Source organism: Ctenopharyngodon idella, chromosome 22, assembly GCF_019924925.1.
Source record: "Ctenopharyngodon idella isolate HZGC_01 chromosome 22, HZGC01, whole genome shotgun sequence".
Lineage (NCBI taxonomy): Eukaryota > Metazoa > Chordata > Actinopteri > Cypriniformes > Xenocyprididae > Ctenopharyngodon > Ctenopharyngodon idella.
In genome coordinates this window covers 15,943,667-15,966,059 of record NC_067241.1, presented here as the reverse complement: position 1 = coordinate 15,966,059, position 22,393 = coordinate 15,943,667, and the positions used below count along the sequence as shown (strand labels likewise).

Sequence of the window (22,393 nt, the reverse complement as noted above, 5' to 3'; positions counted from 1 at the left end):
TTGTGATTGGTGTTTGGGAAATGTTCCGCCCCTTACCATAACCGCCAGTTTCAACACACTACTAACTAACTCAACCAGGCCCCGCCCCTTTAATCTGCGCATGAATTATTTAAATATTGTGAAGAAAACTCAAGATGGAGGCGTTTCAGGAGTTCAGAAACACTGACACTGATATAGAGAAGAACTCCCGCCTTTTTCATGATTAAACAGCAACATTACACACTAAAGACAGATGAAGATGGAGAACAGCAGAACAGGTGCTCTTTATAGGACCCTAACCCTAAAACACACACACAAGGAATATTACACAACATCAGAAACACACACACATTCATCAGTCACAGTGTTTGATGTGAGCGCTGAGAGTTTTGATTTAATGAAGTGATGCAGATGACGTGTGTGTGTGTGTGTGTGTGTGTGTGTGTGTGTGTGTGACTGAGCAGAGCTGCTTCCTGTTGTTGCACTAGGACAGAGAGAGGGAGAGTACAGGACACACACAATAATAAAAATAAACACACACCCATTTTCACAGATATGTGGGTTAGAAAACAGGAAATATGAACAATAGACCGACAAAGCCAAACCTGTGTGTGTGTGTGTGTGTGTGTGTATGATAGAGTGTAAGTGTGTGTGTCTGTGAGAGTGTGTGTGTGTGTGTGTATGATAGAGTGTAAGTGTGTGTGTCTGTGAGAGTGTGTGTGTGTGTGTGTGTGTCTGTGTGTCTGTGTATGATAGAGTGTAAGTGTGTGTGTCTGTGAGAGTGTGTGAGTGTGTGTGTATGTGTGTGTGTGTGTGTGTGTGTGTGACAGCATATTACTAAGTATCTGTGCTTGTGTGAAGTTTTCACATGGATTTAAGTTTGTATAAATGGTGCAGTCACACATTCAGCACATTTACTGTCAGATTGAGGTGTGTGTGAGTGTGTGAACGGGTGTGTGTGTGCGCGAGAGGAAGTCAGCATTGTTCAAGCAGAGAGAGAACGAGGAGGGAAACACAGATCCTGAGAAAATCCAGAGGAGTCGGAGTGAGTGTGAAGCTCACATGATCCTGACGGACAGACGTGTGACGATGATGAAGATGATGATCTGCACAGACAGCCGGTGAGTAACACACTTATTCTACAGCTGATGGACACATGGAGTCTTTAATGAGGCGTTCAGTTAATTACACAACAGCCCGTTAGTGAAGGAGACAATGAGAGAAAGAGATTAGAGGAAAAGAGGTCAACAGATTTTAATCTTCATATAGATGGAGAGAAAAACAGTAATCTCTTAGATCACATCTGCTGAACAACGGACAAACAACAACAACAACACAACGACCACCTCACAGACACACACACACACACACACACACACACACACACACACACACACACACACACACATTTGATAAGCTGTCAAATTCAGTTAAATAAAACTTTTTTTGCAGGACAACTGGAGTATAATACCGCAAGGTTAGTTTTTGTTATTATATAACAAATATATATATAATATAATATAAGTTATATGTATATACACACTTCATATATATATATATATATATATATATACACTTCTCAATGACAAAAAGTGTCCCAGTCAACCTGAATTCACCATATATATATATATATATATATATATATATATATATATATATATATTAATTTGAATTGTACATTTAGATGAAAGTTATTACATTTTTTTAAAAAAAATGTGGCCCGACAGTTCATATTTCCGAATAAAGTCTCATAATAAACCGCTGACAGTTCGTGCGCGTTCCCGTTAAAACAGCACTCGCGCCCGCTAGATTCATTGTTCTCCGGTAACGGGACAAAGATGCTCTGAGAGAGAGAGAGAGAGTGGAGGGGCAGATACTGACCGGTGGGTAACACTGATGATGATGATGATGATGATGATGGCTTTATTCTGCTGACATCACATCAGACTGTCGGGTCACCGGGCGCGCGCGGGTCATCAGGATGCGGGTGTGACAGTGATTTCTCGCGCAGGTGGGTTTGTGTTGGTGATGAACACGTTCTTTGTTCGATATTGTTGTCGCTGAAGGGTTTGGCATATTGTCATATGTTTGTGCTCGTATGATATTATATCGCTGTTCTGATCAAACACCATCACTGTGCTGCGTTTTACCGACCCGGTCATTTCTCTCTCGGTTCATAGATATTGTTTAACGGGTTTTCTGTGTCATAAAAATCACGTTTTGTTGTGAAATCACATTTATACCGGCATTCGGGCACGCGCATCAGGAAAACGCGTTCACTGCAACAATAACAGTGCTCGTTATATTCTCTCAGTGATGATTTTTCAGTCACGATCGATTTGAAATTACATTCTCGATTTATATTTACATATAGAAGAAGCTTTTTTCGTTATCGCTTTTATTTATTTATTTATTTTTTATTGTCACAATATGTACAGTATCGATTTACAGATTTATACAGTAACGCTCGTCGCAAATGTTTATGGTTCGATTTCAGCGAGAGCTCTTTTGTGCATCGCGCGCCCTACATCCGCCCGCTCGCAGCTGCGCGTGCCCGTGCGCGCGCCCCGACTCCGATCAGGACAAAAGACCTGCAATATCACACCATACGAGATTATCAAAAGATTATATTAATTATCATTTGATACTCATGATTTTTCTATAAAATGCTGTATGGATAATCAAGTAAACTCAGACTATTACTAACAATATCAAAGTTATTCTTATAAATCAACTCTATAAATGGTACAGCACTGTTTTCTGTGTGTGTGCAGGTGTTGAGTGTGTGTGTGTGTGTGTTGGAGGACAGCATGGCTCCTCGGCCCTCATCAGGAGAGTTATGGGGGCTTCACCTGATGCCTCCTCGTATCCTGGTGGACTGCTGTCTGCCCAACGGCATCCTGGTCAGTCTGGAGTGTCTGAGGGAGGCTCCGCTGACCAGCATAAAGCAGCAGCTCTTCAGCGAGGCCCGCAAGTACCCGCTGTACCACCTGCTGCAGGTAGAGAGCGCTCCACACATCTGCTCTAGCACACCACACAGGTGAACACTGCTCTGAACTCCCTCTCTGATTGGCCGACAGGAGGAGTCCTGCTACATCTTTGTGGGCGTGACGCAGGAGGCCGAGAGGGAGGAGTTCTATGATGAAACACGCCGCCTGTGTGACCTCCGACTCTTTCACCCCATCCTAAAGGTCATCGAGCCACTGGGAAACAGAGAGGAGAAAATACTCAACAGGGAGATCGGTCAGTGCTGTCAGAGTTACGGCCGGTCCACACCAGCGGATAATATCGTTCTTATAAACCGAGTTGTGGTTTAGTCGTCTGCCGCTTTAAATTCTCAAGGTCTCTAAAGCAGGATGGATTCTGATTGGCTGTCATGATGACAATAACTAATGATACCTCAACAATAACTATTCGATAACTATGATAACTATAACGATAATTTTGATAACTATAGCGATAACAATAACTATAACTTAATGACAACAATAATGATAACTATGATCATTTTTATGTTAACTATAACGATAATTATGATAACTATAGCGATAACTATAACAACTATAATAACATTAACTATAATAATAACTATAACTAACTTTTACAACAATTATAATAACTATAACAATAACTATATAACTTTGATAACAATAACTTTAACGATAACCATAATGATAACAATAACTATACAATAACTATGAAAACTATCATAACGATAATTATGATAACTATAGAGATAACTATAACAACTATAATGATAACATTAACTATAATAATAACTATAACTACCTTTAATGACAACTATAATGATAAATATAACAATATACAATAATAACTATAACTAAAAAAATAACTATAACGATAATCATGATAACAGTAACTTTAATGATAACTATAATAACTATGATAACTATAATGAAATCTATAACGATAATTACGATAACGATAATTATGATAACTATAGCAATAACTGTAATGATATAATTAACTATAATAATAATAACAATAACTAAAACAATAACTTTCGATAATATAACATTAACTATAATAACTATAACAATATCGTTCTGTTTATTCTAAGTGCACTCTGCAGTTTTGTCGTCTGTCGCTTTAAATGCTCGAGCTCTTTAAAGCAGGATGGATTCTGATTGGCTGTCAATGCCAACAGCTGAAAAAAATTGCTCTGAAAGTGATTCCTGTGATATCGTTCCTCTTGTTGTGGTGTGGACTCTGATATTCTCAAAGCGAAAACTCTATTGTTAAAACTTTTAAAAGTTATTGTTATTATCCTTGGTGTGAACAAGTCTTTACTCTGAAAACATGAAACACGTTTTGTCAGAATCTTAATCAGTCATGAATTCATATCAACCTTCATCACACAAGACAAGCCTCTTAGTTCTTTATATGAATCTAAAATGTAAATAATTGATTTGATAATAAATTCATGATTATGAGATCTAATGAATTGTAATCCAATCATGAATTTTACTTCAGACGCAGTGGGAACATAAAGTTCTGAAGCAATAAAACAGAGTCAGGGCTTGTCAAATGAAGACGTGGCGTGACATCATCACACTCCTCCCGTGCGTGTGCGCAGGTTTTGCCATAGGAATGCCCATCTGTGAGTTTGAGCTGGTGAAGGATCCGGAGGTGCAGGACTTCCGGCGGAACATTCTGAGCGTGTGCAGGGAGGCGGTGGAGGAGCGCGAGGGAGGAGGCGCTCACACGCAGGCGCTGTACGTCTACCCTCCCAATGTGGAGTCCTCGCCCGACCTGCCACAGCACATCTACAGCAAACTGGACAAAGGTGCGTGCGCTCGTCCTGTCCCTCCCTGTCCATCCTCCTCCAGCTTCAACCGTGTCTCTCCGCAGGGCGTCTGATCGTGACCATCTGGGTGATCGTGTCTCCGTCCAACTCCAAGCAGAAGTACACGCTAAAGATCGCACACGACTCTCTCCCGGAGCAGCTGATAGCAGAAGCCATCCGGAAGAAGACGCGCAGCATGCACCTGTCTGCGCAGCAGCTGCGACTGTGTGTGCAGGAGTATCAGGGCCAGTACATCCTCAAAGTGTGCGGATGCGACGAGTACTTCCTGGAGAAATATCCTCTCAGCCAGTACAAGGTGTGTGTCAGTCTCTGCTCTGTCACGTCAGGGCTTGTTCGCTGTAGCTATGCCTGCACTGACACTGTTGGGTGTGAATGTGTGTAGTACATCAGGAGCTGCATCACGCTGGCCCGTCTGCCTCACCTGATGCTGGTCAGCAAGGACAGTCTGTACAGTCAGCTTCCCGCCAGCGGGTTCATGGCTCCGTCATACAGCCGGCGCACGCCTCAGCCCAGCCCCTGCCCCGGCGGAGGAGACCCCGGGTCCCCGCGCTCCCTCTGGGCCTTCAACACACACCTGAGAGTCCGGCTGCTGTGTGCCACATACGTCAACGTCAACATCAGAGACATAGACAAGGTGAGAGAGAGAGACAGTCTCAGTCATGTGCTCATCACACTCTGTGATGTCTATTCTATCTTTGTGTGTGTCAGATCTACGTGAGAACAGGAATATATCACGGAGGAGAACCGCTGTGTGACAACGTCAACACACTGAGAGTACCCTGCTCCAACCCAAGGTAACACACACAGTCACAGAAACACACACACTCCTAAACCCGTCACAGAAACGTGTGAATACTTTTATCCAGAGTGACTTACATCACGATCTGATCTCTCACACAGGTGGAACGAGTGGCTGTCGTATGACATCTACCTGACAGATGTTCCTCGTTCTGCTCGTCTCTGTCTATCCATCTGCTCTGTCAAGGGTCGCAAGGGTGCCAAAGAGGTGACCTTTAACCTTTCCTCATCCTGTCAGTCGCCGTGAATGACTCGCTGCTAATCTCACTACGTGTGTGTGTGTGTGTGTGTGTGTGTAGGAACACTGTCCGCTGGCCTGGGGAAACATCAATCTCTTCGACTATAAAGACACTCTGGTCAGCGGTAAGGTGGCTCTGGGTTTGTGGCCGGTTCCTCACGGACTGGAGGATCTTCTCAACCCTATCGGAGTGTCGGGATCGAACCCAAACAAGGTGAGTGAGGAATACAGCCATCAGAAGAGCTCTGTAGTCTCAGAGATTGAATCACTTTAGTAGCTGTAAAGGCTCAGAGCATGATGTGATTCGTGTGCAGGAAACGCCATGCGTGGAGCTGGAGTTTCCCTGGTTTAACCAGACGGTGGTGTTTCCCGATGAGCAGCAGATTGAGGAACACGCCAACTGGAGCATCTCTCGTGAGCTGGGCTACAGCTACTGTCTGGGGCTGGTACACACAAACACACACACACACACTCACACACACACACACATGTCAGAATTAATCCTGAACGCTTTCAGAACTCATGCTGAATCTCTCTGGCCAATCAGAGCAGTCGTCTGGCGTGCGACAGCACCATATCGCAGGCGGACGCCGAGCAGCTGCGAGCGCTGTGCAGTCGAGACCCGCTGTATGAGCTCTCAGAACAAGAGAAAGACTTCCTGTGGAGACATCGGTAAACACACACAATGTTACAGTAACACTATACATTTATGTATTTATGCGTACACTTTGTGTACATTTGTGTATATACACTTTATCAGGTCATGCATAAGACAAATTTAAAGTTGGTATGAAATGGAAGTTGTGCTGGTCTTTTCTTCTCTATTGTGTCGTATATCTGAGTGAAACGGCTTCTCAAACAAGAACGAATGTAGGGCGGGCCTTGATTTTGTCTGTGGGGAATTGATTGGATGGTTGTGGTTTGCTATTGGTGGATCTCATGTGAGAGACAGGTTGCCCCGCTCTCGTCATCAGAGAAGAGAAGAGATGCTGCAAGAGGAAGTTATTCTGATTGAAGTTTACCAGGAACATGAATTTAAAACACTGATGATGTGCACCAATAAATCATTTATAATAAACACTGCAATATTCCATAAAAAAACAAGAATTTTGACTTCAGTGCAAAAAAGCTCCATATTAGAAGGAAAGATTAATCATGCATGTGTTCCTCACACAAATACGAACAATGTGTTTGTGTTTCAGCCATTACTGTGTGAATATTCCGGAAAGTCTTCCCAAACTCCTGCTGTCTGTCAAATGGAACTCGCGGGACGAGGTGTCGCAGGTACGCATCTCCATCTCTACACACCTCTATCCATCTATCCTTTCTTCACTCATTCGCGTCTGTGTGCAGATCTACTGTCTGCTGAAGGACTGGCCGCTCATGCAGCCTGAATCCGCTCTGGAGCTGCTGGACTGCAACTTCCCGGATCCGATGGTGCGAGAGTTCGCCTTACGCTGCCTCATCCAGGGACTCACTGACGACAAGCTCAGTCAGTACCTGCTGCAGCTCGTGCAGGTGTGTGTGTGTCTTTCCACATTCCCCTTTCAGAGCTTTCATGTGAAACCCCTCCTGTTCGAACCGGGATTCGAGTGGGACTCGAACCCGGGTACGCCGACATGGGAGGTGGGCCCTCTAACAAAGAGGCTAAGGACCGCAGTCTCTAGCATCAGTCCCTAGAGCACCTCTTGAGATCAGGGGACTGAGGTTTACACACACGGCTCTTACCGGCCAACTCCCGTTACACGTCAACCTTTACCCCTGACGTGTTTGTGTGTGTGTATGTGTTTTCAGGTGCTGAAATATGAGATGTATCTGGATAATCCATTAGCGCGGTTCCTGATCAAGAAAGCGTTGACCAATCAGAGGATTGGACATTTCTTCTTCTGGCATCTGAAGTGAGTTCAGGTGTCAATCTGTGTGAATCTCATCAAAACATTTGAATTGGGACTTTATTTACATGACACACATTTAGCCTCCAAAGTCTCATAACTGTGATGTAAAAATCTCTGCAATGCAACTTTTTTATTAAAATCATTATAATCACTACAACATCGACCATGATGTATAAATACTTTACAATTTACAGCATAATATATATTTTTTGCAATAAAGTGTTGTGTGATGGAAATGTTTTTGTGTATAATGACTGTGGTGTAGGTCTGAGATGCACAATAAGACGGTGTCGCGGCGGTTCGGGCTGCTGTTGGAGGCCTTCTGTCGCGCGTGCGGCATGTATCTGAAACACCTGAACAGACAGGTGGAGGCCATGGACAAGCTGGTGAACCTCACGGACACGCTCAAACAGGAGAAGAAAGACGAGACGCAGAAGGTGCTTATTATTGGACTGGACATCTGAAAGTTACCTGATTTAGTGATCAAGTCATCATCCTCAATCATGACTTCATGCTGAGACTCAATACTGCATTTGATTGGTTCATGAAGCTCATGCTGCACTCTGATTGGCTGTTGCAGACTCAGATGAAGTTCTTGGTGGAGCACATGTCCCGTCCAGATTACATGGAGGCGCTGCAAGGGTTTGTTTCTCCTCTGAACCCTGTTCACCAGCTGGGGAATCTCAGGTACACACTCACACACACACACACACCTCTTACACACACACACACGTGACTCAAGCATAAGTGCCGTGTGTGTGTCTCAGGTTGGAGGAGTGTCGTATCATGTCTTCAGCCAAGCGGCCGCTGTGGTTAAACTGGGAGAATCCAGATATCATGAGTGAGCTGCTCTTCACCAACAATGAGATCATCTTTAAGAACGGAGACGGTGAGCTGTGTGTTTGAGCTGTACGCCTGTTACTGCACCACATCTGAGTTATAACTCACTGCTGTGTGTGATGCAGATCTACGGCAAGACATGCTGACGCTGCAGATTATTAAAATCATGGAGAATATCTGGCAGAATCAGGGGCTGGACCTACGGTGAGTCCACCAATCACGGCCCACTACTCACACACATCCACCAATCACAGCAGCAAGCAGACAGCTGGGTAACTCACGTGTGTGTGTGTGTGTGTGTGTGTGTGTGTGTGTGTGTGTGTAGAATGCTGCCGTATGGATGTCTGTCCATCGGCGACTGTGTCGGCCTCATCGAGGTGGTGAAGAACTCTCACACCATCATGCAGATTCAGTGTAAAGGAGGCCTGAAGGGGGCGCTGCAGTTCAACAGCAACACACTGCACCACTGGATCAAAGAGAAGAACAAGGGAGAGGCGTAAGAAACACACATGCTGAGTTCTGAAACTCTTTCTGCCATAGAAAGATACGCTAAAAATATATGTAAACTATATGTATATATACACTGCAACAAAATGATTTTTGTCTTGTTTTCAGTACAAATATCTACACATTCTTAAATCAAGGTTAATTTACTGGAGAAGCAAAATGACTGAAGATATTAAGTTATAAAATGTATTTTTTCCATCATCATGTCCCTTCAGGGGCTCCACAGAACTACAATCCCATGAAGCATTGACATAATTCAATTAAAAACATAAATTGAAATAATGTAAACGGATGGCTTGAACAAAAGTATAAACCCTTCCTCCTGTCGTTCAAGAACACATGTAATGTCGTCTGTCTCTCTCTCAGGTACGACAGAGCCATTGATTTGTTCACGCGCTCGTGCGCTGGATACTGCGTGGCCACGTTCATTCTGGGCATCGGTGACAGACACAACAGCAACATCATGGTGAAGGAGAACGGACAGGTACGCCAGCCAATCACTGACGAGAATCAGCTATAATCAGAACGAGAACCAGAAATTACAACATTATAACACAGAAAACACGAAACTGTACATAAAGCTGTCAATGTTGCAAAATTTATCAATTATTAAATTAATTCAGTTCAGTTCAAGTTTATTCAATTCAGTTCAATAACAGTGTCAATGTTGCAAAATTCATCAATTATGAAACAAATTCGATTCAGTTCAGTTTGATTCAATTCAGCTCAATAAGTGTCAATGCTGCAAATTTCATGAATTATGAAACAAATTTAATTCAGTTCAATTTGATTCAATTCAATTCAATTCCAGTGTCAGTGTTGCAAAGTTCATCAATTATGAAACAATTTTGATTCAGTTCAGTTTGTTTAATTTCAGTTCAATAACAGTGTCAATGTTGCAAAGTTAATCAATTAATAAACAAATTCCGATTCAGCTGTAAAGCAGCTCTACAGAAGACAATAGAGTCATTATTCAGATCAATTCAGTTCAGTTTGATTCAATTCAGTTCAAGTTTGTTCTCATCTGATAGTGTCAGTGCGGTCAGATTGATAACATCACTGAATATTACATCTCTTTCAAACCCCAGTGTGTGTTCAGACTCAACAGTCTGATCATGTGATCGTGTTTTCTTGCAGCTGTTCCATATCGACTTTGGTCACTTCCTGGACCATAAAAAGAAGAAATTTGGATACAAACGAGAGCGAGTTCCTTTTGTGCTCACACAAGACTTCCTCATTGTCATCAGCAAGGGTGTGCAGGAGTGCAGCAAGACCAAAGAGTTTGAGAGGTCCGCACACACACACACACACACACACACACACACACACACACACACACACGCACACACACACTCTCACTGTACAGCACATGTGTGTAGTATGCTGCAGTGTGTGTGCTGCTCTCACTCTGTGTGTGTCTCAGGTTTCAGGAGATGTGTTATAAGGCGTATCTGGCCATCCGTCAGCACGCCAGCCTCTTCATCAACCTCTTCTCTCTGCTGTTGGGTTGTGGGATGCCTGAGCTGCAGAGTTTCGATGACATCGCGTATCTGCGCAAGACGCTGGCACTGGAGAAGAACCAGCAGGACGCGCTGGAGTACTTCACCAAACAGATGAACGACGCCCATCATGGAGGATGGACCACCAAGATGGACTGGATATTCCACACCATCAGACACATGCCCAACGAGCACTGACACACACACACACACACACACACTATATTCATATCTCATCCCACAATCACAAGCAACATGGAAATTATATTTTCTAAAAATCAAATCTGTTTTTAGAACCAGTACGATTTTTTTTATTCTTGTCATGATAATTAAACACAATTAGTCCAAATTCTCATTAGAGTAATGTGACAGAAAATTATCTATTATTTAAATAGTATTTATATGTCATGATAGTATTTTTTTATACCGTTTTGTATTTTTATTTTTTGTTTTGTACGTTGTTCTGCAGTATTTATGACTCTCTAATGAGAATTATGGATGTTTAAATGTGGTTCTGAAAACAGGTTTTCTTTTTTTCCTGCTGAATATCATCCATTTATTTCTGTGGTTTGGGACATCGACTGGTTTTCTCCGCTCACGTTAGCGAGGTTAAACAGCGGCAGCGATGCTTCCATGTGACAGTCACGTGCCCTTCAACAGGACCAGCACTTTGATGTGTCCCAACTTCCTGTTTCAACAGGAAATGCGTCGGAAAAACCGTGGGCAGCTATGAAAATGAGCTGCACTGAACGTTAACTGAACACTAACTGGAAACCACACACACACACACACACACAAACACACACACACACCGACTGATACTGTGAGTGACTTTAAAAAGCAACAGGAAGTTCCTCAGAAACTGACACCACAAAGACTCATGGGAAACCACTACATGAGCTATTCTGAGTGACAGAGACAAGTCTTCGCTCAGTTCAATAGAGTTTACAGTCCTCCTCAGGGTATCAAGGTCAAAGGTCAAGCTTTGATTGGCACTGCCACCTTTAAACCAAACAGTAAGAGAGGTCACATCAAAGACACTACCCAGAATGCACTGCGGCGGACAGCTCTGATTACTCCGCTAGTCTTCCACACAATAAAGAGCTTATGCATGGCTGGACAGAACAATTAGCATGTTCAAAGAAATTCTACTGCAATTCTGTTTTCTCTCTGTTTCGATGTGACACTGTGAGACACGATGAAATTAAGGCAATCTGCGAGTTTACAATCAGTGAATCAGAACCAGCCAATTAAAATTCTGCGAGATCACAATCTGCCAATCATTGATTAATTCATCCATTTTACTTGCTTAAATTTTGAATCAAACTAGTGAATTCCCAACTAACAGAACGCTAAGTTATGAAAACATTTTTTTAATGTTCTCTGAATGTTCAAAACATCCAGTTTTTTTTTGACGTTTTAAAAACGTTTTTGCTTGGTTATTATGTGAACGTTGAAGGAACATTTCATTTGATCATTCTTCAAATGTTATAGGAACGTTAATTTTGAATGTTCTCTGAACGTTCTGGAACAAGTAGTAACATTTAAAAAGGTTAGATGTAAAAACACACCATGAATGATGAATAAATACGATTCCGGAGGTGTTTCTGTAAGTGCATGAATCATGTTTATTTCATTTCATGTGATGGAAGTGCATTTCTGCTGTTTGTGTGAGCACAGACGCACTGAAATTCAGAGCAATAACACACAAAAGCACAGACATAGATGTAGTAATGAAATCACTGTACTGTAATGATGATGATGATGATGAAAGCGGCTCTGGGTCCAATCAGGAGCTCTGGGTGTTTGTTAGTGGATGTTTAGTGTTTTACAGGCCGTAATGAGTCATTTAATAAACATTTTTAAAATATAAAGGCTGGTGGGTTATTTCTGAGTGTGTTTAAAGGCCCGTTCACACCAGGGACAGTAACTGTACTGGGTCCACACTGAGGGCGTGGAATATTGTGTGCTGTCTGTTCACAGCTCACACTGAAGCCACTTTTAAAAACTCGCAATTTTGACTTTATTTCTTGTAATTATGAATTTATTTCGCAATATTGACTTTATTTCTTGCAATTACAAGTTTGTCACAATTCTGACTCTATTTCTTGTAATTACAAGTTTATATCCCACAATTCTGACTTTTTATAATCGCAATTGCACGTTTAGATATAAACTTGAAATTGTGAGTAATATAGTCAAGTTCAAAGAATTGCGAGAGAAAGTCAGAAACTTGTGTGACCCAGCTCTTTAAAGCAGGATGGATTTCTGATTGGCTGTCAATGTTTATATTAAAAAATTGCTCTGAAATGTATTCCGACGATATCATTTCTCTGTGTCGCTTTCGTTACAGTTGTGCTGTGGAATTGATGATTCTCTAAGAGTAAGAGCTTGTTAAAATTTTATCATTATATTTATCATCCTTGTTGTGAACGAAATAATTCAGTCCAAAAATAAATATCTCACAAATATATAATGAATCAACATGAACCGTATTAACACAGATGATTCCTCACAACAGTTCATAGGACTCAATGTTTTCCATATTCTCTTCTTTGATTGGCTGCTGTGATTGGCAGTCTGTGCTGTGATTGGCTGCCATCAGAAGGACGCTCTCATGTGGTTGCGCATGTTCTTCAGCTCCAGCTCCAGTTCTCGTATTTTATCGTCTCTCTGCTTGAGTTGCTCCTGCAGATCTTGAGTTTCCTCCCGCTGGCGAAGCGACACCTGTGAGAGTCAAGCACAGAGCATTACGACCTCTGACCTTTGAGAATATTACGTGACATGAACGCTGTTTGCGTCTGACCTCCGACGGTTCGGTCCGGTTCAGATCGCAGCATGTGCGTGAGGAGATCCAGTCGTGGCTTTGGGTGTCATCCTCCGTCCAGTCCTGCAAATCTGTGATTAAGTCAGGAGGGTATTCTGTGTCCTGATTGGCTGGTGTCTCTGTTTCAGTTGGGCTGGTGTCGAGCGCTTCAGCTCCAGGTCTCAGAGACATCAGTAGCGGCCCTGCAGGAGGAGCAGCTTGTACATCTTTATGACACCTTTAAAGGGACCGTCCACCCAAAAATAATAATATCGTAATTATGAGTTCAGGCCTCATGAATGACCAAGCTTTTTCATTTATGCATTCAGCATTCGCTTTTATCCAAAGCGACTTACAGAAGAGAAACAAAAGCGTCTGGTCAAAGATCCAACAATATTCGTAATATACAATACCAGGTTTACTAGTGGGAAACTAAAGTTGTGACATCGTAAGGGGCGTGTCCATTTGAAACAGATGTAGTTAGTTAGTTTATTGTTCACAATATAATTCATTTGTTCCATATTGGGTTGTTATTTCCCACAAGCACTTTAAGGCAGCATTTACTCGCCCTCATGTTGTTCCAACCTGAAAGGCTTTTGTTGAACTTTGGAAAACAAATGAAAATATGAATCGAGCGGTTTAGTCTTCTGATGGGATACGATCGCTTTATATGATGCACAGATTTAATTTAGTCTTTTATACCATGTATTTTTGTACTTTTTAAACTTGATTATGTGATTCAGTTTGACTCACCTTTGTTCTGCCCCATCAGCCACTCATCTGCGGTCATGGCTGGTTCATTGGCTGCTGTCATGGGATAAATATCCTCATGAAAACCCTCAGACTGCTGACAGAAACAAAAACACATCACATTCCATCACAACTTCATTTACATCTTGGGAAACTTCCCACATACAGACTCCCCCCATAAACAGGCTCCTCCCACACACTGAGTCTGCCCACCGATATGCGCCTTCTACACACAGGCTCCTCACACACACAGGCACCTCCCACATACGCTCCTCCCACACAAGGCTGCTCCCACCCATATGCTCCTCCCACACACTGAGTACTCCAACCTATATGCTCCTCCCACACACTGAATCCTCCCACCCATATGCTCCTCCCACACACTGAGTACTCCAACCTATATGCTCCTCCCACACACTGAATCCTCCCACCCATACGCTCCTTCCACACACAGGCTCCTCCTATAAACAGGCTCCTCACACACACAGGCACCTCCCACATATGCTCCTCCCACACAAGACTGCTCCCACCCATATGTTCCACCCACACACTGAGTACTCCAACCTATATACTCCTCCCACACACAGGCTCCTCCCACATACACTCCCCCAACAGGCTCCTCCCATGCACAAACTCCTCCCAGGCTCCTCCCACATACACCCCCCAACAGGCTCCTCCCATGCACAAGCTCCTTGCACACACAGGCTCCTCCCACATACACTCCCCCAACAGGCTCCTCCCATGCACAAGCTCTTCCCACATACACTCCTCCCACACACAGGCTCCTCCCACATACACTCTCCTAACAGGCTCCTCCCATGCACAAACTCCTCCCAGGCTCCTCCCACATACACCCCCCAACAGGCTCCTCCCATGCACAAGCTCCTTGCACACACAGGCTCCTCCCACATACACTCACCCCTAACACAGACTCCTCCTATAAACAGGCTCCTCCCACACATAAACTCCTCCCATTGGCCCTCGTCTCAGTCGTGCTCTTACCTTCCGCGGCACATAGAAGCTCAGTGGCTCCAGCATGTCTTTGACGGCGAGCAGCCTGTAGAATCGGAACACCTCACACACACTGACGTTCAGGCCACGCTTGGGCATCACACCTAAACACATGAACCAACCAATGAGTGTCCAGACCGGAGCACAGCAGCGCTCATGTCAACATCACTCTATATGTGTGTGTACCCAAGCCTCTCTGAGGGGACGGAGAGCGATATTCAGACAGGAAGTGAACGTAGGGTTTCATCGCACTGACCTCATAATAGCGAATGTTACCATCGCCCTGTGACACAGACACAGTTCACATCATTTCTTCCAGTACAAATATATAAAAATTCTTAAATCAAGCAAAATGACTCAAGCAGATATTATGTCTTGTTTTATGAAAAAGAAAAGATTTAAATTGAAAATGGATAGTTTTCTGAAGTTATAAGCAAAAATAGCCATTTTATCATATCTTGTGTCCAATAGATGGCGCTGTCCTGAAACTGCTAATGTTCCCTCAGCTTATGGAGGTGGTAATACATATCAAGTTTTGTCTCAATACGGCAAAGCGTTGCAGAGATATAGGCTTGTGTCATTTTTGGCACGTTCAGCGTCATATTCGTTGCTGTGTTATACGAGAATGGTTCAGTCTATGAAAAAGCCTTTGATAACTTTTGGTCCTCATTGTCTAAAGATGATTTGTGCCAAATTTGGTGAAGTTCTGACTAACGGTCTAGGACTAGTTCACAAAAGTAGTTTTTTTTTCCCTGCAAAAAATCTAAATGGACCTTTCCAGCCAGATACAGCATGTGTGTGTCGGCATCATAAAACGGGAAAATGACCCCTGAACCTCCATCCAAATCCTCCTCCAATAACGGCTCGGACAGATCCTCCTGCGGACAAACACACACACACCATATAACACATCCGCTGAATACACACACACACACAACACTGAACACAAGTGTGTGTGTGTGTTACCAGATCCCACAAGGCAAACTGTCTCTGGTTCCAGCAAGAGTTTCCCGTGGACACCAACATCTTCAGATCCCACAGGAACAGGATCCTGGACACTTTACGAGAGCCACAGCGAGACTCCTGGACGAGTGGAACATCATAGATGAAGTTCATGTCTTCATCGTAAGTCATCACAAACACACACACACACACACACACACACACACCTGCAGCACTCGTCCAGTCCGCGGCTCGATGATTCGGATCTTCTTGTCTTTGCAGGCCGTGGCCAACAGACTTCCATCTGCATTAAAACTCAAACAAACCACCAGCTCAGAGTGTGTGTTTATCACACACACCGGCACCTCCGGTGCGTCTAAACGCCACACAAACACCTACAACACACACACACACACACACCACTGACAGACTGATGGTTTCAAACTCTTGTCAGAAACATGATCTACATCCAGCGCATCAGTACATCAGAGACTAAAGGACACTTATTAATGTTTAAGTTGACACTGTTAAACGGTTTAGAGGAGAACTGGCTCCTGCGCTGTAGTCTGCAGCGTGCGCTTAAAATAAACAGAACGATATCATCAGCTTGTGTGGACGCTAATATAGTTATCATTATAGTTATCGCTCCTGGTGTGAACGGGCCTTTAGAATCTGGCCAAAATATGCTTTCGCAGAGGCCACGTGTTAAGAGAGCAAAGCTGTCTAGGTAGACGACTCAGTAGGGAACAGTGTGTGTGTTGTCATACTTTGCAGTCGTAGGCGGAGCTTAGCAGCAGGTCTCTGGCGGTTGGATGCCACTCGATGAGCGACACCCTGCGGCCATGAGCGAGCAGATCCTTACTGGGCGACCTCAGGTCAGCCTTCAGTCCGTTCGGAGGGATGTTCCACACCTTCACCTGCACACACACACACACACACACACACACACACACACACACAGAGTTTACACCTCACATTTCTGTTTTTTTTTTTTGTTTAATTAAAAAAAAATTAAAAAAGGTAATCATGAGTTTTTTCTCACAATTTTGACTTTTTTTCTTGCAGTTGCGAGTGAACATCATTCACTCTCACTCATGTCAGTCAAACCTGCATGAACAATCTGACGGAAAAATGCATCTATTTTATATGGAAGCTTATTCCCACCATAGCTTATTCTCAAGGTTATTCTTATTTCAGACTTTCTTTCTCACAATTTTTTTGTTTAAATCCCATAATTCAATTCAATTCACATTTATTTGTATAGTGCTTTTCACGATACATATCGTTTCAAAGCAGCTTTACAGAGAATGTCAACATTACAATTTAGAGAATGCAGTTAGCTAACACTGTAATAATTTAGGCAATTAATTTACAATCACTGTTAGCAGTTTAATTAAAGGTAGAAGCAATGAGCTCCTGGAAATAATGAATTACATATTAACAATAATTAGGATATATAGAAATTTGGGAATGTGCGTGTTGATCCAGATGTTGCGTCATCTGAAGTCCTCGCAGGCGTTGACTTTTGTTCTTGCAATTCTGAAAAAAATTGTGATATAAATTTGTAATTGCAAGAAAAATGAAGAAAAAAAAAAAAACTTTTATCTCACAATTCAGACTTTTTTTCTCGCAGTTCTGGAACTGCGAGAAATTGTAAGCAATTGCATCTTACAATTTTAACTTTTTTTTCGACATCTCGCAAACTGTCTTTTTTCTCACAATTCTGACGTTAAATCTCGCAATTCTGTCTTTTTGTTTTTGCATCGGAATAAAACAATTAAAAAGTAATTGCAAATTTATATCTCACAATTCTGACTTTTTTTTTCAGAATTATGAGATTTAAACTCAAAAGTGGTGAGAAAGTCTGAATTGTAGGTGCATTTTTCCGTCGGGGTGTTCATGCAGGTTTGACTGACATGAGGGCGAGTAAGTGATGACAGGATGATCGTTTTGTCATGGAGACCAGGACTACTGAACAGGTCACCATGGAAACTGACCGTACAGTCCTCCGAGCAGGACGCGATGCGCAGGTCGTTAAACGGGTCCCACTTGACGTCCAGCACTCGAGCGCTGTGACCGCACACACGTGGATGCAGAGGACTCACACGGCCCGTCTGAAACACACACAACACACACTGACACACACACCCTGGATCAGAGCAGGCTGTGTGGTGTTGGGTCAAAGGGGGTGTGGCCTTACATGACGGACAGAAATGACAATGAAGGCCCCTCCTCCTGTACACTCTGTCACCACGGCGATGAATCGTGGATTGACAGCACAGAACTGGTTGTCCTGGACGCTGCGTGTGATTGACAGTCCACGGTAACACCACCCCTTAACCGCCGCCTTCCCGATCACATGATGAAAGGTCACACGGGAGTAAAGCTGGGACATCTGAAAACACACACACGATGAGATGGGATGTGTGTGTGTGTGTGTGTGTATGTGTGTGAATGAGGAAGTGGTGTCGTGTTGAAATATTCTTTATGTGTGTGTGTGTCGTTCAGTACTGTGGTTTTGTTCCTCCCAGTGTGTGTTTGGTCGAAACAATGATGTTTTGGCTGAAGATCAATGTCACATTAAGGATTTTTCCAGCTCATGAATCATTGAAAATCCTACAAATTTGGAGGATGAATCTTTAATGCTGTAAAGAGATTGCTTTACAAGCTGTTACAAGACCGAACATTTGACATTTAACCTGAACAGCCATTCTCACGCTCACACAACTTTCTCCATCACGACACGCGGATCTCAGGCCAGTTTAAACTCAAGTCAGTGTCAATGACGCCGTCCGTCAGCTGCTGAACTCACATTATTCAGTCCACTGAACCGAAACATTCTTCAGCATTTTCCACAATCATCACCAGCGCATTTAAACCAGTTAGGCCTAAAATACGATTAAATGAAATCTAATCCAACCTAAATTTAGGCCTGCTACCAAAAAAAGCCTGTGAAGTTTTAGAGTCTTCATAAATGTTCTGTTCAAACCCATTTTGCTGTAGCATTTCCCCTTTAAAAACCTTTAGACCTCATTAAAGACTCAAGCGTCACATGATTCAAGCAAGAATCACACTGACCGATAATCTACAGAAAGTAAACACATTGTTAGACATCTTTGCACTGAAACGGTGCATCAGGATCATTAACTAGAAATAATCACCTTCAGTGTGTGTGACCTCAGTTCAAAAATATGAATATGAAAAAACACCATGACATCATTTGCTCTTGTGTCATTTCTGAAAATATCTTCTTTTGCTTTCCGTAGAACAACGGAAGTCTTTTCAACATGATCTCAGTGCAATTCGTAACCATTTTACATTTCATAATTCATATGAATTCATAGGATCTCATTCGTATGTTTTGGTACACAGTGATCGTTGCATCCTTGAAGCTTTACAAAATAAAAATAACACAAAATAACAACTAGATAAGTCAAGATACATTTTTTGTTGTTGCTATGGACTCAGTTGACACAAGTGATGTAGAAGTGAAGCTTACACTGATGAGAGCTGAGAGAAAACAGATTTCACAGAAAGTAATCTAATTTTCAGCAGTAAGAAAAAAAAGTGTTTTAAACTGGACCTATTATGCCCCTTTCACAAGATGTAATGTAAGTCTCTGGTGTCTCCAGAATGTGTCTGTGAAGTTTCATCTCAAAATACCCCACAGATCATTTATTATAGCTTGTCAAATTTGCCCCTATTTGGGTGTGAGCAAAAACACGCCGTTTTTGTGTGTGTCCCTTTAAATGCAAATGAGCTGCTGCTCCCGGCCCCCTTTCCAGAAGAGGGCGGAGCTTTAACAGCTCAACAACAACAACAAAGCTGGAGAATCTCACGCAGACAAAATGAGGATTGTCAGTAACGGTGTTCAGCCTTACATTGTTCAAACCGGAGTCGACACTGATGGAGAGACTCAGGAAGAAGTTACAACTTTTAGACGTTTCTGAATGGTTAGTGGATAAATTTATGTAGTTGCTGTGGAGTTGATTCAACTCATCCACTAGCATGTGCCGTCATGTTAATCTTTTGTGTTGAATTGACCCTCGTTTGTGAAGCAGTCCGGCGTAAAATGAACAACACTCTCCTACAACAACTCTTCCTCTTCTCTAAAGCAGCCCAACATGGCGACACCCCCTTTGTTGAGTGTTCTCGGGGGCGGGGTTTATGTTAATTTTAGGGTTAGTGATGTCACCAACCCGGGATAAAGCTCGTTGTAGTCTCTACCAGCCATTTAAAAAGTGATTTCTGTAAAAGAAAATATCTCCCTTTGAGTGTTGTAACTTTGCAGATGTTGTTTATGATCAAACAGCAACATTACACACTAACTAAAGTTAAAAAAGTGAAATCATAATCAACCTCCCCTTTAAAGCTTGTTGTTTTGCTGAAAATCACAGTTATACATGATATGAGAATAGTAAGGCCTGTAGTTAGGGAGTACATGTTATTTAAGGAAAAATTACCATTTTTTTTTTCAAACTAAGTCTGCGGGGTAAAATGCATTGCTTCCCACTATCATAACTTACTGTAGTTACCTTTTTTTACAGTCTATGGTTCTGAACATCACATCCTTTGTTTTTCCATCAAATGTAAACTAGGTGGTTGAATAAAAATATTTAGACTTTATATTTAAAAATTACCTCAAGTTAGCATCAGCTACCTAGTTAGCTACCCAGTTAGCATCAGCTAACAACGTTTTTCAAATAGGTTGATTTTCAGCATGGTTTATTTATAAATATTCATATTTATCTACTGTTATTTTGGCTTGTCTTTTTTTCATTTTAAAGTCCCCCTGAAATGAAAATGTAAGGTTTTTTTATCTTTTAGTATGAATATGTTAGCCTTAAGGTTATTAATAAGTGTGTGTTCCAAAACAATGACAAAATTCACATTTAGGAGATATAAATAATACGCATTCAAAACTTACAGTTTTTAACTTCCGCTAAAATGGATCACTGATTTTCATGACATCTCCGCACACTTCAGCTTCTCATCAAATCTTCTGTCCAATCAAATTCTCTCTAGAATCTGAAGTCCCGCCCCCTCCTACACTATAAACAGACGCTGAAGCTGCGGCTGAAATCGGCCATTTGTTCACACATTTACTAGTTTCTATATGGTGAATGGCACATAGTGCACTATACAGAGCAGTGGTTCCCAAACCTGTCCTGAAGGACCCCCAGCCCTGCACATTTTGTATGTCGCTCTTATCTGACACACCTACTTCAGGTCTTGCAGTCTCTTCTAATGAGCTGATGAGTTGAATAAGGTGTGTTAGATGAGAAAGACATCCAAACTGTGCAGTGCTGGGGGTCCTCCAGGACAGGTTTGGGAACCACTGATATAGAGGATAGGGAACAATTCAGACAGTGTAAATATGCTTTACATTGACGCGAATGAAGTCCGTTTTCTCGTTAGTGTCAGGTGAACCACGCAAGCACAGTCTGCTCCGGTCCAGAGACACGACAGCACAGATGCGTTTTTTTCTTTTCTTTTTTAAAAATCTTACGTTCTTAATTCACAAATTATTGTGTTTGTTTTTTTTTTTAAATTTGTTTGTGCCACAAAATAAAAATGGTAACTGCGAATTTTTACCTCACAAATCTGACTTTTTTTCTTGCAATTGCAAGTAAACATTTTGCAATTTTGACTTTCAGAATTGTGAAGTAAAAAAGTCCGAATTGTGAGATAAAGTCCTAGTTTTTATTCTGTGGCGGGAATAAGCTTCTATAAACATACGTTTCCGTCGGCTTGTTTATACGGTTTGAACGACATGAACGAGTAAATAATGACAAAACTATCTTTTTTTCTGTTCCTTTAAATCTGAAAATATCGTCAGTATGAATGTAAAATACACTCTCTCTCTCTCTCTCTCTCTCTCACACACACACACACACACACACACAGAGAGAGAACTGAAGCGACTCAAAGCTGCTGAGGTCAATAGAGGAAACGTTCGTATTTGCATGTCAAACCGCATAAAGCTTCACTTTAACTCAATAAAGCGCCGCCTCTCAGTTTACAGTAACGACACAAACGCGCGCGCGTCGAGTCACGAGTGTCACGTACAGTCGGTTCTTTCACAAGGGCTGATGTTTCTACATGAGCGACATCCTTCCTGCTTCCTTCTGCTTTCTGAGTGTGTTTGAGTGCGTCTTACCTTCATAATCATGAGGAATCCGACATCGCGTCCTTACAAACCGGCACCTGTGTGAGTGTGTGTGTGTGCGTTCACTCGGGATCAGGAGGCTGATTAGCGCTTGTGTTCATTAATTAATTATGATGATTGAAATGAGTGAG

The 22,393-nt window shown here is 42.3% G+C and overlaps 2 protein-coding genes across 12 annotated transcripts; one reads left to right on the top strand and one right to left on the bottom strand.

Moving 5' to 3' along the window:
* The first annotated feature begins 808 nt into the window (after positions 1-808).
* zgc:158659 (uncharacterized protein LOC791141 homolog) lies at positions 809-12,458 on the top strand. Of its 7 annotated transcripts, XM_051879204.1 has the most exons (23): positions 985-1,100; positions 1,432-1,456; positions 2,754-2,978; positions 3,060-3,222; positions 4,577-4,786; positions 4,852-5,102; positions 5,190-5,441; positions 5,516-5,601; positions 5,708-5,813; positions 5,905-6,057; positions 6,158-6,289; positions 6,391-6,515; positions 7,046-7,127; positions 7,197-7,361; positions 7,638-7,741; positions 8,004-8,175; positions 8,319-8,425; positions 8,506-8,627; positions 8,704-8,782; positions 8,904-9,074; positions 9,452-9,569; positions 10,223-10,374; positions 10,509-12,458. In XM_051879204.1, exons 3-23 carry the CDS (start codon positions 2,790-2,792, stop codon positions 10,780-10,782), a joined length of 3,213 nt encoding a protein of 1,070 aa, XP_051735164.1. In that variant the 5' UTR covers positions 985-1,100; positions 1,432-1,456; positions 2,754-2,789; the 3' UTR covers positions 10,783-12,458. The 7 variants fall into 7 exon arrangements, with proteins under 7 accessions (XP_051735161.1, XP_051735163.1, XP_051735164.1 ...); XM_051879201.1 differs by lacking the exon at positions 1,432-1,456 and having other exon boundaries at positions 809-1,100; positions 2,789-2,978; XM_051879203.1 differs by lacking the exon at positions 1,432-1,456 and having other exon boundaries at positions 843-1,100.
* coro2ab (coronin 2Ab) lies at positions 12,347-22,350 on the bottom strand. Of its 5 annotated transcripts, none has more exons than XM_051879251.1 (12): positions 22,254-22,350; positions 18,294-18,488; positions 18,091-18,207; positions 16,861-17,010; positions 16,321-16,488; positions 16,118-16,234; positions 15,925-16,029; positions 15,338-15,434; positions 15,143-15,255; positions 14,144-14,237; positions 13,391-13,593; positions 12,347-13,311 (listed from the first exon to the last, which is right to left on the bottom strand). In XM_051879251.1, exons 1-12 carry the CDS (start codon positions 22,263-22,265, stop codon positions 13,186-13,188), a joined length of 1,497 nt encoding a protein of 498 aa, XP_051735211.1. In that variant the 5' UTR covers positions 22,266-22,350; the 3' UTR covers positions 12,347-13,185. The 5 variants fall into 5 exon arrangements, with proteins under 5 accessions (XP_051735211.1, XP_051735212.1, XP_051735213.1 ...); XM_051879252.1 differs by having other exon boundaries at positions 14,144-14,234; XM_051879253.1 differs by lacking the exon at positions 22,254-22,350 and having other exon boundaries at positions 18,294-21,290.
* Between the last annotated feature and the right edge of the window lie 43 nt (positions 22,351-22,393).